At 44.6% G+C, this 12,424-nt stretch overlaps 1 protein-coding gene across 1 annotated transcript in view; it reads right to left on the reverse strand.

Annotated features, from left to right (window-relative positions):
• The window catches only part of vcam1b (vascular cell adhesion molecule 1b), a gene marked incomplete at its 5' end in the record, with an annotated part of 36,811 nt that overhangs the window by 9,589 nt on the left and 14,798 nt on the right, over nt 1–12,424 (reverse strand). Inside the window, 3 exons of the mRNA XM_079581142.1 lie at nt 604–921; nt 5,343–5,648; nt 6,359–6,628. Coding sequence (XP_079437268.1) covers nt 604–921; nt 5,343–5,648; nt 6,359–6,628 — 894 coding nt within the window. The remainder of the gene's footprint in view (nt 1–603; nt 922–5,342; nt 5,649–6,358; nt 6,629–12,424) is intronic.

The raw sequence follows: 12,424 nt of genomic DNA on the forward strand, positions 1-12,424 counted from the left end.
CGGGTTGAGGGGGGGTGACCATGTGCTCTTGTTTAGATCATGTTTCGGCCGTGTGCAGCTCTTCCCACAGCTCTTTCTCTCGGGACACCGGACACGGACAGTGTTTAACTCACAGTGGAATAAATAAAGTGTTTGGTTTGACCGATAGAGTTTACAAAAGGCTTTTATAAACTCTATGGCCTATAATTCTAAAGGAAGAACATGAGGAAGCATGATGTGAGGCTGCTGAAGGAGAGCAGTGATCAGTCGTCGGCCTCTCGCCAGTGGCGCAGTCAAATAAGTTTGAGTTTTAGTTTGTTTTTGGTGTGAGCATGTCGCGGGGATGGGGCGACAGGCTGCGCTCGCGTCCAAGGCACGGTTTCTTTTTAGATCAAACAAAACTGTCGCTTGTTGACCTCATTAGTCCATGATTTTGAAAATAAAGAAGCAATCTAAAGCACAAGACGCTGAGATCCCTCTCGCTGCCCCCGCGCTGAGCAGTGAAAACACATGTACTGTATGAAGAAACGAGTGGCATGTTCATTTCAGATTGGATCGATTAGAACCATGGGAAAGCTTTACAAAATCCAACATAAATAAAGATGAAAAGGCACAGTGACTCACAGTGCAGCTGCAGGTCAGCGGTGCTGCTCCTGCTCCTCCACACCTCGCCCTCCTCCGTCAGAAGCTCCACTCGGCAGCTCAGGCTCTGGCTCAGGAGCTGGGTCTGAAGGCCCCGCTCCAGGTGCAGCTCTGAGGAGACGTTCTGCAGAGACTCGGAGCGAGGGAACGCGTCTTCGCTCTGAACTGACTCGTTACCCATCAGCCACTGCAGCCGGAGCCGCGCCGCCGGGAACACACTGGACACGGAGCAGCGGACGACAGAGGGGCGTCCCAGGACCACGGGGCCAGAGGGGGAGACGAGCGGGTCAGAGGGGAACGCTGAAGAGGGACAGACGGGACAATGTCAGGGATTCATGTCTAGTTTTATTTACAGACTGGTGTTATAAAAGCACAGGTCTGAAACAAAAGCACAGGGAAAACAGACGTCGATGAGAAGAAAGCAAACAATAGCACAGGCCCCCGAGGGCGCAAACTGCTGGAGCACTATGCCTTCATTCCCCATGCTAACACAGGCCCCCGAGGGCGCAAACTGCTGGAGCACTATGCCTTCATTCCCCATGCTAACACAGGCCCCCGAGGGCGCAAACTGCTGGAGCACTATGCCTTCATTCCCCATGCTAACTACCCCAACGTTTGGACATAACTTTGGACAAGCAAGTGATAGAGACTTTTGTTTTTTGTGTCATTAGACATTTCAAGCTTTACCAGGGGTATGGGGGAATGTTTTTCAGTAAAAGGTTTGATTTTGAGAGAAATTTTGTGTCAATATTTTAAACACAACACTATGGCCCTGTCCCACTCCCCACACTGCGCCCTACGCTCCTCTACGAAGTGTGCACACAAGGGTTCAAGTGTGCAAAAAATGCAGGATTGGGACAGTGCGGCTGACGTCATTTTCAGACCTAAACTTACTAAAGTTGAAGGTCATTTCATCCGGCCCTGTGAGAAAAAAAGTAGTAGTAAATGAGTTGATGTTAAAATAAATGTGTATTAGATATTAGTAATTTATTTGAGCTCGCTGTATAATTTTTATTTTAAATAAACAGTGGGTAACCAACTGGTATCTGGTAAGCTTTATGTTTTTATACATCCTATTTACATGAATGACACAAAAAAGGATTGAAATTGTTGCATTATGTCCGTAAATGCTAATGTGCAAATCATCGTAGTGCTTCATCAGATATTTATGCTTCTTTCCAAGTAACAAAGCAAACCTTGATTGTATTTACACATATACAGAAGAAAAGTTGAAATATTTCATTAAAAGAACATTTTTTTCGGCGCAAGATCCGTGGATGCGGCCATTTTCTGTCTCTTTGGTCTGTACCGCAAAGAATTATGGGCAATATGCTTCACCAAAGTCCACCTGGATGCAGGCTTTGGCGAAGTGTTGATCAGGGGCGCAAAGGGGGCGGGGCCAAAGACCCCTCTGGAGGATTGGGACACCCTACGCACCCATCAACCATCAGCACCCATTAGACACTTCATTGTCTAATGTTAACAATGCATTTTTGAATTTCAAAACGCCTTTTCTTATTTTCATAGACTGTTTTGTAAACTGGATGAAAAAATGTATTTGTTTGCGTAAAACAGATGCAAAAAAATAAGTTACATAAATTCTGTGTATAAAAAAACACAAATTAACCTTCATACAACATTAAATCCTGAAGAATCTGAGTTTAGTTGGTCACTTTGTAATAATATTGTAACAATATATCCTTGAGGTAAATGGACAAGTCAAGAGATACGATGTATTCTGTGGAAATCCTTCATTTGAGTTTTTTATCTGGGCTTGAGTCACAAAGTCGCTCTTATCAAAAATGCAAACTCATCTTAAAAACAGCGTTTATCATGGGCTTATCTCGGCCTCTACTGTTCCAGACGTGACCTCTGACCTGCGCTGGGTCTTCCTTCAACTTTGATATGTGAATCTGCAGAAGGACAACGGTAATCTGCTTTTAATCCAGACGTTATGAATAAAGTTAAGAACCCGAGACGGAGATGAGTCGTCTGATTTCACTCCCACAGTCGCAGCTTGTTTGGACAGAGCCGGGATCAAGAGTCAAACGGATATTTGGACGTTTTGCAGAGAAAGTAGAAGAGAGAAAAGAGAGGGACAGGAAGTGAGAGACGGCAGGAGGGAGAGGTCGAAGGCCGCTGCTTCCAGAGGAATCTTAATATCTGGCTTCCTGCTCGTCGCTTTAGAGAAAGACAAACACATTTATCTGAAAATAGAGATTCAGCACGAGCCGCGTTCAGAGGTCACCGCTGTCAAACTTTTACATGGCGAGTGCAGAAACACTAACAGGAGTCGGAAAGCCGTTGATTACAGTTCATTTATTTCTGTAATACAACTTCAAATGTGAAACTAATATATGATATAGACTCATAGCATGCAAAATGAGGTATGTCAAGCCTTTGTTTCTTTTTGGATGATTTTGGTTTACAGCTGTAATCTGATGGTCATTTAACCAGGTTTTGGTACTTAAGCCAGTGTGGGCAGGTCCTGCTGGGAAATGAAGTCAGCGTCTCCATAAAGCCTGTCTGCTGAAGGAAGCATGAAAAAGCATAAATCTCCTGGTAGACGTGATGCTGACTCTGGTCTTAATAAAGCACAGTGGACCAACAACAGCAGAAGACATGGCTCCTCCAATCATAACTTCACACTGGACTTCAAGCCTCTTGGATTGTGTGCTTCTCCATTCTTCCTGCAAACTCTGGGACCTTGGTTTCCAAATGAAATGCAACATTTCATTAGAAAAGAGAACTGTGGACCACTGAAAAACGGATCAGTTCTTTCTTTAGCCCACACAAGACGCTTCTGACGTTTGTAGTTCAGGAGCGGAAGAGAAACATGACATTTGAAGCTGTTGGAGGCTCTTGATGCTCTGACTCCAGCCTCAGTCCACTCCTCGTGAAGGTCCCCACACTTTTGAATGGCCTTTTCCTGACAGTCCTCCCCTGACTGTGCTCATCCCTGCGGCTTGTGCACCTTTTTGTTCCACACTTTTTCCTTCCACTTAACTCTCTATGAATGTGCTCTGATCCAGCACTTTGAGAACATCAACTTCTTTTGCTCTGACCTTTTGAGGCTTTGGTCAATGATGGTTTTCTGCACAACTGTCAGGTCAGCAGTCTGAACCAGACTGAGAGACCATTTCAAGTCTCAGGGACCCTTTGCAGGTGTTTTGGATTCATCAGCTGGGATTATATTGTCCTTTTTCATAATATTTCAATCTTCTGACATTTTGCATTTGTGGTTTTTACAAGCTGTGAGACACAATCAGCAAAATCATAACAAATAAAGGCTTGACATAATATAATGTCACATTGCATGTAATTATCATATCATATTAGTTTCACATTTTAAGGTGTGTTACAGAGATAAATGAACTTTTTCACGATATTCTAATTTTTCGAGTTTCAACTGTATATGGAGCCGATATTTGGGTATTTTACCATGTCAGCTATTGGCTGATTTAGTGCCGATAAAAGGCGATATCCCAAGAACCGAAAGTGATACAGACTTCCCACATTCAGAGCTTTAAAATGAGTCCTGCCCTCAGGGGAACTGAGAAACATGCCATGAGCATGAGGTGGTGCAGAAGTTAGCACTCGGGCTTCATAGCCAGAAGTTCCCAGGTCCGATCCCGCATGTTCTCCCCGTGAATACAGGTTTCCTCTGGGTACTCTGGTTTCCCCCACCACTAAAAACATGTGCAATAGGTGAATCCGCCAGCCAGGCGATTCTGACCATTAGCCTTGTTCCACAGCTGGGCCGTCCTACGCTGAAGCTCACTGCTCCAGCGTCGCCCCAGCAGCATTGAGGACGGGTCAAATGCAGACCACAAATTCCCCCATGGGGATTAATAAACTATAACTTAACCATAACCTTAAATCGGTCACAAGTTTGTTCACCTTGGATCGATTTTATATATGTGATATTGCAGACTATTGCTTATCATTTCAGAAACATATGAAACAGAAACTTAAATAAAGTTGCCCTATGCCCCAAATAAAGCGCCCCCTGCTTTCACAATTCAACAATGACACATTTGACTGTTTAGAAGAACCATACACAAGATTATATTTGTTTGAAAAATATCAGGGGTGCATATCGGCATCGGCCTCAGAAAAACCCGTATCGGTTGACCTCTAGTCACAACAGGATTATTGTAATTATTGCAATTTTACAATTATTCACAATTATTAACCTAATAAGCTACAAACGTAATAAATCTAAGGATGTACCGGCTTACACTGCGCTTTTCAAGCCTGTGTTACCAAGCTTCTCAAAGTGCCACACAGTAGCCATCATTCATTCACTCCACTCAGTGGTGGCAAGCTATAGCCACAGCCGCTCTGATTCATTCTGGCCTATTGTACATGTTTTTAGTGGTAGGGGATACCAGAGGATACCTATGCAGATACGGGGAGAACAAACCGTGGCCAGGAATTAAACCAGGGACCGTCTAGCTCCAAATAAGTGCACGGGAAAGACAAGTGCATATCATAAGTCTGCAGCTGCAGCTGAAACCCAACACATTGGGTACAAATTTGTGAAAAATGTACCCAGAATGACCCAAACACAGCACATGAATGTGTTTTGGACCATATTTGTCTGTGTTGTTACAAGCGCCTGTGTAAAAGATCAGCCATTATAATTGCCTTTTGTTTGGATTGTGATTGGCTGCAGTTCTAGGCACAAAGCTGATGTGTTTTCAGCGCGTCACACTCACAGTAGACCTGGACTCTTGTGGTTCCGCTTCGGATCACGGCGTCGCACTGAGCCTCGCAGCTGTAGACCCCAGAGTCCATCAGCTCCAGGTCCTTCAGCACAAGCCTGGACCCGGCCCGGTCCGTGGTCCGCAGGAGGACCGGCCCATCAGGGTCCGGGCCGCGCTCTGAGCCCGGGTCTGAGTCCGTCTTAGTCCAGGTGAGGACGGGGGACTGGGAGCAGCCCTGAGTATCACAGGTCAGCACCAGAGAGGAGCCGGAGTCTGCGGCGGTGACCTGCTGCAGCACGCTGACCTGCAGAGGGTGAGCTGAGGGAGAGAGGGGTAAACCACCGAACTCTTTTTTCTACACTCCCAAACTACAGCCGGGGACACACTGCACGAGTTTACAATCTTTTGACATTTTAAAACATGACACATAGAAATCACAGAAACGCCTTAAAGTCAAATCTGAAATGTCTGTATGTACATTCATGACTGATTTCTAAGGAGGCTTTGACCTAAACGTGGTCAATGGTTGACAACAGCTGAAAACATCTGGATCCTTCATAATTTGTAATGTTTGAGGCTAATGCTAACGTCGATAAGAAAAATGCATTCAGCAGGCTAATGCTAACGTCGATAGGAAAAATGCATTCAGCAGGCTAATGCTAACGTCGATAGGAAAAATGCATTCAGCAGGCTAATGCTAACGTCGATAGGAAAAATGCATTCAGCAGGCTAATGCTAACGTCGATAGGAAAAATGCATTCAGCAGGCTAATGCTAACGGACTCTGAAAAGTCTCCAGGACTCCGAACCACAGAGCGAGTGCCTAAACAACTCAATAGCAGAGACACAGTTTTGTAAAGAAATGTTCAAATGTTTTCCTTGAACATGATTTGGAAATGACTGGATTCACAAACCTGCCACATTCGTCTTACTTTCATTGTTTTCAATATTGTCTCCACTTCATGTGATTTCTAAGGTGGAAAGATCCTATAGTGCCCCCCCGGCTTCAGTTCACTCAGAAAGTGTTACCTCTGACGGTGACGTTGAGCCCGTCCCGTGCCGCTCCATACTGATTGGTGGATTCACACAGGTAGTGGGCGGAGTCCTGCAGCTGAGCGGATGATAGGCTGAAGGACAGGTTGTGGGCGTGGTCCTCGCGGTGAAGCTCCACCCCGTTCCTGCTCAGGACCAGTGTAGGGGGCGGGGCTCCGTCCGACTGACAGGTGAGAGTGAGGCCCCGCCCCTCCAGCACCTGCTCTGGACTCGTACTCGCCGTCAGAGCGGCGTTTAGCGGAGCGTCTGGAGAACACGGGGGTCATGGGTCAGAGACGGCGAGAACGTCCATCAGTTTAGTCTGAAGTTATTTACGATGAGCAAATCTGAAGAACCGATCGAGCCAGGACTAAAGGTATGTATCATGTGATGTGGGTCAAGTGTAGCACGAAAGGCAGTGGCTGAGATGACACTGTAATCCAAATATGGTCATTTCCTTTGTGTGAACAGTTTGGAACAGTTTTATTCATTCACAAATACTGATGTGCTTTGACGTAGGGCTGTGCAATTAATCAAAATTCGATTACGATTTCGATTACAACACTAAACGATTACAAAATTAGCATAATCACACAAAAAACAATCATATTTTTTTTTTTTTTTGCAAAGCAGATGTGCGTTATTTCAGGCGCTGGGATTATTTTCCCTTCGCATTTCACGTGCCATGGCTCGTGCTTTTGCCTGACATAAAAACAAAGGGCGCTGTGTGATGATGTCATCAGGCCACGCTGCTCAGTTTACTTGCGCAGGTGTGAGGGCTGGCCAGCAGGGGGCAGGTGTGAGGGCTGGCCAGCAGGGGGCAGGTGTGAGGGCTGGCCAGCAGGGGGCAGGTGTGAGGGCTGGCCAGCAGGGGGCAGGTGTGAGGGCTGGCCAGCAGGGGGCAGGTGTGAGGACTGGCCAGCAGGGGGCAGGTGTGAGGGCTGGCCAGCAGGGGGCAGGTGTGAGGACTGGCCAGCAGGGGGCAGGTGTGAGGACTGGCCAGCAGGGGGCAGGTGTGAGGACTGGCCAGCAGGGGGCAGGTGTGAGGACTGGCCAGCAGGGGGCAGGTGTGAGGGCTGGCCAGCAGGGGGCAGGTGTGAGGGCTGGCCAGCAGGGGGCAGGTGTGAGGGCTGGCCAGCAGGGGGCAGGTGTGAAACAGCGAGCTCTCTTTAATCAAGGTGTACTTGAAATCATTTGTACTTTTCTGACTGTTCAGAAAACAGAACATATTAGCAGTGTTTTAATTAATTAATAAATAAAATAAAGACAGACTTTTTTTTTAAAGGCAACACATAATCGTTTGAATAATTGTGATTTCAATTATGACTAAAATAATCGTGATTATTATTTTTTCAATAATCGAGCAGCCCTACTTTGACGAGAATCTGCCGTTAATGGGGGGGGATGTAGTGATATCGGAGAATTAACAATGGGGTTCGACAGGATAGATGAAGAATAGGCAGTAATCAGGATGTCTTATTATTAGGCCCGAGCGCCATCAGGGCTGGCGAAGGGCCTCTTGTAATCGCGTAGAGTGCGCGGAGCGAAGCGGAGCGCACTCCCCCAAAGTGCGCGGAGCGCACAAAACGAGCGCGAAGCGCTCGCCTCCTATCAAACATGCACTAACACACTCCTCTCGATGTGCACGTTCCGTGCACGTGCACATGTATCAGAAAACAAACATTGTAATTGGACAGTGCGCGGAGCGAAGCGGAGCGCACTCACCCAAAGTGCGCGGAGCGCACAGAAAAAATGAGCGCGAAGCACTCCCCTCCTCTCAAACACTCACTAATGCACTCCTCTTGTCATGCACGTCCCGTGCACATACATATATAATGCAAAAATCAACATTGTAATTGTACAGAGCCCATAAAAGTCAATGGGCGACTGGTCACTGACGGGCACGAAGTGTCCGTCAGTGACCCAGGACCTCTACCATGAGGTAGGAATGCGCGAGCACTTTCCGAAAATATATAGTTTATGGTGCCCGCGTAAGCGGAAACACTGTTTTCGTGTGAGAATATTATTCTTTCTTTCTTTCTTTCTTTCTTTCTTTCTTTCTTTCTTTCTTTCGCGCCGTCGCGATTTTCACCCAGTGAACATCGACGAAAAGTCCCAGATTTTGGCCCAAAATTCAAACCCGATCCGACTAAACTTTTGACTATTTTCAAATTTTTTATTTCAAAATAATGGCGCGTTAGCGCCACCTCAGTTTTTTTTTAACATTGCGAGATAGGACGCGGGCAAAAATGAAGTTTGTCGTAGAATCCTATAAATCGGTGCAGACGTGCATCATGACAAGTTGAGCAAAAAATATTATTATGGCAATGCTGTCGGCCATATTGGCTATCGGCCATTTTGGATGAAAGCCCGCGAAGCGGGAATCTGCCTCTATTTTTCACTTTGTACAAAATCTATCTCCTCCTAGACCGTTTATCGGAACGAGCTAATTTTGGGTGGAAAATAATCTTGAGAAGTAGAACTTTAAAAGTTAGCCAAATTATTTTTCTAAGTTTTACGGTTTTTATGCGGCGAAGCCGCAAACTGGACGAAGTATTTTGCGATTTTTCGCAATCAACACACGGCTCCCATTTGCACATATGAAGCCCAATTTCGTTCAAATTTTGGCCCAAAATTCAAACCCATCCGACGAAACTTTTGACTATTTCCAAATTTTTTATTTCAAAATAATGGCGCGTTAGCGCCACCTCAGTTTTTTTTTAACATTGCGAGATAGGACGCGGGCAAAAATGAAGTTTGTCGTAGAATCCTATAAATCGGTGCAGACGTGCATCATGACAAGTTGAGCAAAAAATATTATTATGGCAATGCTGTCGGCCATATTGGCTGTCGGCCATTTTTGATGAAAGCCTGCAAAGCGGGAATACGCCTCTATTTTTCACTTCGTACAAAATCTATCTCCTCCTAGACCGTTTATAGGAACAAGCTAATTTTGGGTGGAAAATATTCTTGAGAAGTAGAACTTTAAAAATTATCCAAATTATTTTTGTAACTTTAACGTTTTTTATGCGGCGAAGCCGCAAACTGGACGAAGTATTTTGCAATTTTTCGCAAACAATAAATGGCTCCCATTCGCACATATGAAGCCCGATTTTGATAATTTTTTTGTCAGGTGTTAAAGTCACAGTCCTAAACACTCTCATTTGGCAAAATTCAAATTTGGCGTGATAGCGCCCCCTATAGGAATTATATGGTGAGTACAAATTTTAGTTTCACGAAAATTAATATAATTTGGCACAAAATTCTATTTGGTCGCTCCGATCAGAAAAGTCAATCACACCTATGCCATATTTTTCACGGTGTTGCCATAGCGATGACCAGAATGTCCCATTTTATTGTGATGGAAAAATGTTAAACTCCATAATTCAGCAACATGTGCTTTTTCTATGTCCTCCGAGGAAAACCTGGTGAAGATCTAGAGAAGTGAGGAACCAAAGGTTATCCAAAGTACTTGGACAAACTAAAAGTATTTTCAACCCTAAGTAAAATTTTAAACTATGCTTCAGTTTGCAGATATACACTGCGTTCCAAATTATTATGCAAATGACATTTTTCTAAGATTTTCCAAATTGTCGACTCAAATGAGAGTCAGCATAATTTTCAAGTCTTTAACTGGTAGAGGATCATTTAAATGTGGTGGAAAAAATTACCTAGTGATTATTAAAAAAAAAAAAAAAATAGTAAAAACCTCAAAATCCACTGTTCCAAATCATTATGCAACTCATCGTTTTAATACATTTTAAAGCTTGTAATTAACTGAAAATGGTCATTTGTTGTATTTGTAGCATTAGGAGGTCATATTTACTGAAATCAAAAGTTATTTCAATCAAAAAAATATTAACAGGTCAAGTTATATTTTACCATAGGAGCCCTTGTGTGAAGCAGCTTCACAATTCTTAAATCCATTAAACTTGTGAGTTTTTGGACAGTTTCTGCTTGGATTTCTTTGCAGGATGTCAGAATAACCTCCCAGAGCTGCTGTTTGGATGAAAACTGCCTCCCACCCTCAGAGAAGTGTTTTTTGTTGAGGCTCCAAAGGTTCTCAATAGGGCTGAGGTCAGGGGAGGAGGGGGTCCACATCATGAGTTTCTCTCCTTTTATGCCCATAGCAGCCAGTGATGCAGAGGTTTTCTTTACAGCAGGACATGGGGCGTTGTCATGAGGAAGATGATCTTGTTAGGGAAAGCACGGCTCTTCTTTTTGTAACATAGAAGTGGTCAGTCAGAAACTCCACATATTTTTCAAAGGTCATTTTCACACCTTCAGGGAGCCTAAAAGGGCCTAAAGGGGCCGACCAGCTCTCTCACCATGACTCTGGCCCAAAACATGACTCCGCCCCCTCCTTACTGACGTCACAGCCTTGTTGGGACATTGTGGCCATTCACCACCCATCCACTACTCCATTGATTTGACCATCCAGGGCTACACGGCCTCATCAGTGAACAAGACTGTTTGAAAATGAGTCTCATGTATTTCTGAGCCACTGCAGCCGCTTCTGTTCTTCAGCTTCAATGAACAGTTTAGGGGAGGCCCGGATAGAAGGTTTATGCACAACTGCAGCCTCTGGAGGGTCCTACACCTTGATGTTCGGGAAACTCAAGAGGCACCAGCAGCTTCAAATACCTGTATGCTGCTTTGTAGCATCTGTTCTCTTAATCTGATGTGTTTGTCTGGCAGAAACCGTCCATATTGTGCCTTTATCTGCACAAACCTGTGTGTGTCTGAATCATCCACAAATCTCTTATCTGTACGATGATTACACTTAATCTTTCATGAAATATCGAAGGTTTTCATACCTAGACCAAGGCATTCAACTACAGTGCCTCTCGTTAGTATTCATACACCTTGAACTTTTGCACATTTTGACAACCCTAAACATAAAGATTTTATTTTTATTTTTTTACTGAACGTTCACACACAAGTAACAGACAACTGTGAAGTGAAAGCAAAAGTGGGGCTTGCATAAGTATTCATACAGCACTTTCTGAGTGCATTAAATTGCCTTTATAACATTCCTAATGACTCCAGAATGTTCACACCTTGGCCTGACCATTAAACAGAGGCCACCTGTGTGTAATCTACTCTCAGTATAATTTCAGCTGTTCTTTTAGGCCCTCAGAGCTGTGGTCGGAGTGTATTGGTCACTGAACAGCATAATGAAGGTCAAGGAGCACCAGAGAGGTCAGGGATAAAGCTGTGGAGAAGTTTAAAGCAGCCTTAAGTTATACAAAGATTTCCCAAGATTTGAACATCTCCCGGAGCAACTGTTCAATCCATTGTTCGGAAATGGAAAGAGTAAAGCACCACTGCCAACTTACCAAGATGTGGTCGTTCACCTAAAATATCAGAGCGAACAAGGAGAACACTGGTCAGAAAGGCAACCAAGTGCCCCAAGATAACTCTGGAGGAGCTGTGAAGTCCTGCCGCTGAGCTGGGGGAAACTGTACATGGGACAACTAGAAGTCGTATTCTTCACAAATCTGGCCTTCATGGACGAGTGGAAGAAGAAAGACATTATTGAAAGGAGGCCATAAAAAATCCCGTTTGAAGTTTGCTAGAAGTCATATGGAGGACACAGCTCCATGTGGAAGAAGGAGCTTTGGTCAGATGAGACAAACGTTATGTATGGAGCAAACCTGACACTGCTCATGGTCCTGAGTGCACCATCCCCAGTGTCAAATATGGTGGGGGGAGAATCATGCTGTGGGGCTGCTTTTCCTCAGCGGGGACTGGGGAGACTGTAAGAATAGTTGGGAAGATGGATGGAGCCAAATACAGGGACATTTTGGAGGAAAACCTGCTGGAGTCAGCAAGAGAACTGAGGCTGGGGCGGAGATTCACCTTCAGCAGGACAATGACCCGAAACACAAAGATAAATCTACAATGGAATGGTTTAAAGACAAACATATTAATGTGTTAGAATGGCCCAGTCAAAGTCCTGACCTAAATCCTATTGAAAATCTGTGGAATAATCTGAAAACTGCTGTTCACAAACGCTCTCCTTCAAATCTGACAGAGCTGGAGTTGTTTTGTAAAGAGGAA

The sequence above is a fragment of the Gobius niger genome, assembly GCF_951799975.1.
Source record: "Gobius niger genome assembly, chromosome: 22".
NCBI lineage: Eukaryota > Metazoa > Chordata > Actinopteri > Gobiiformes > Gobiidae > Gobius > Gobius niger.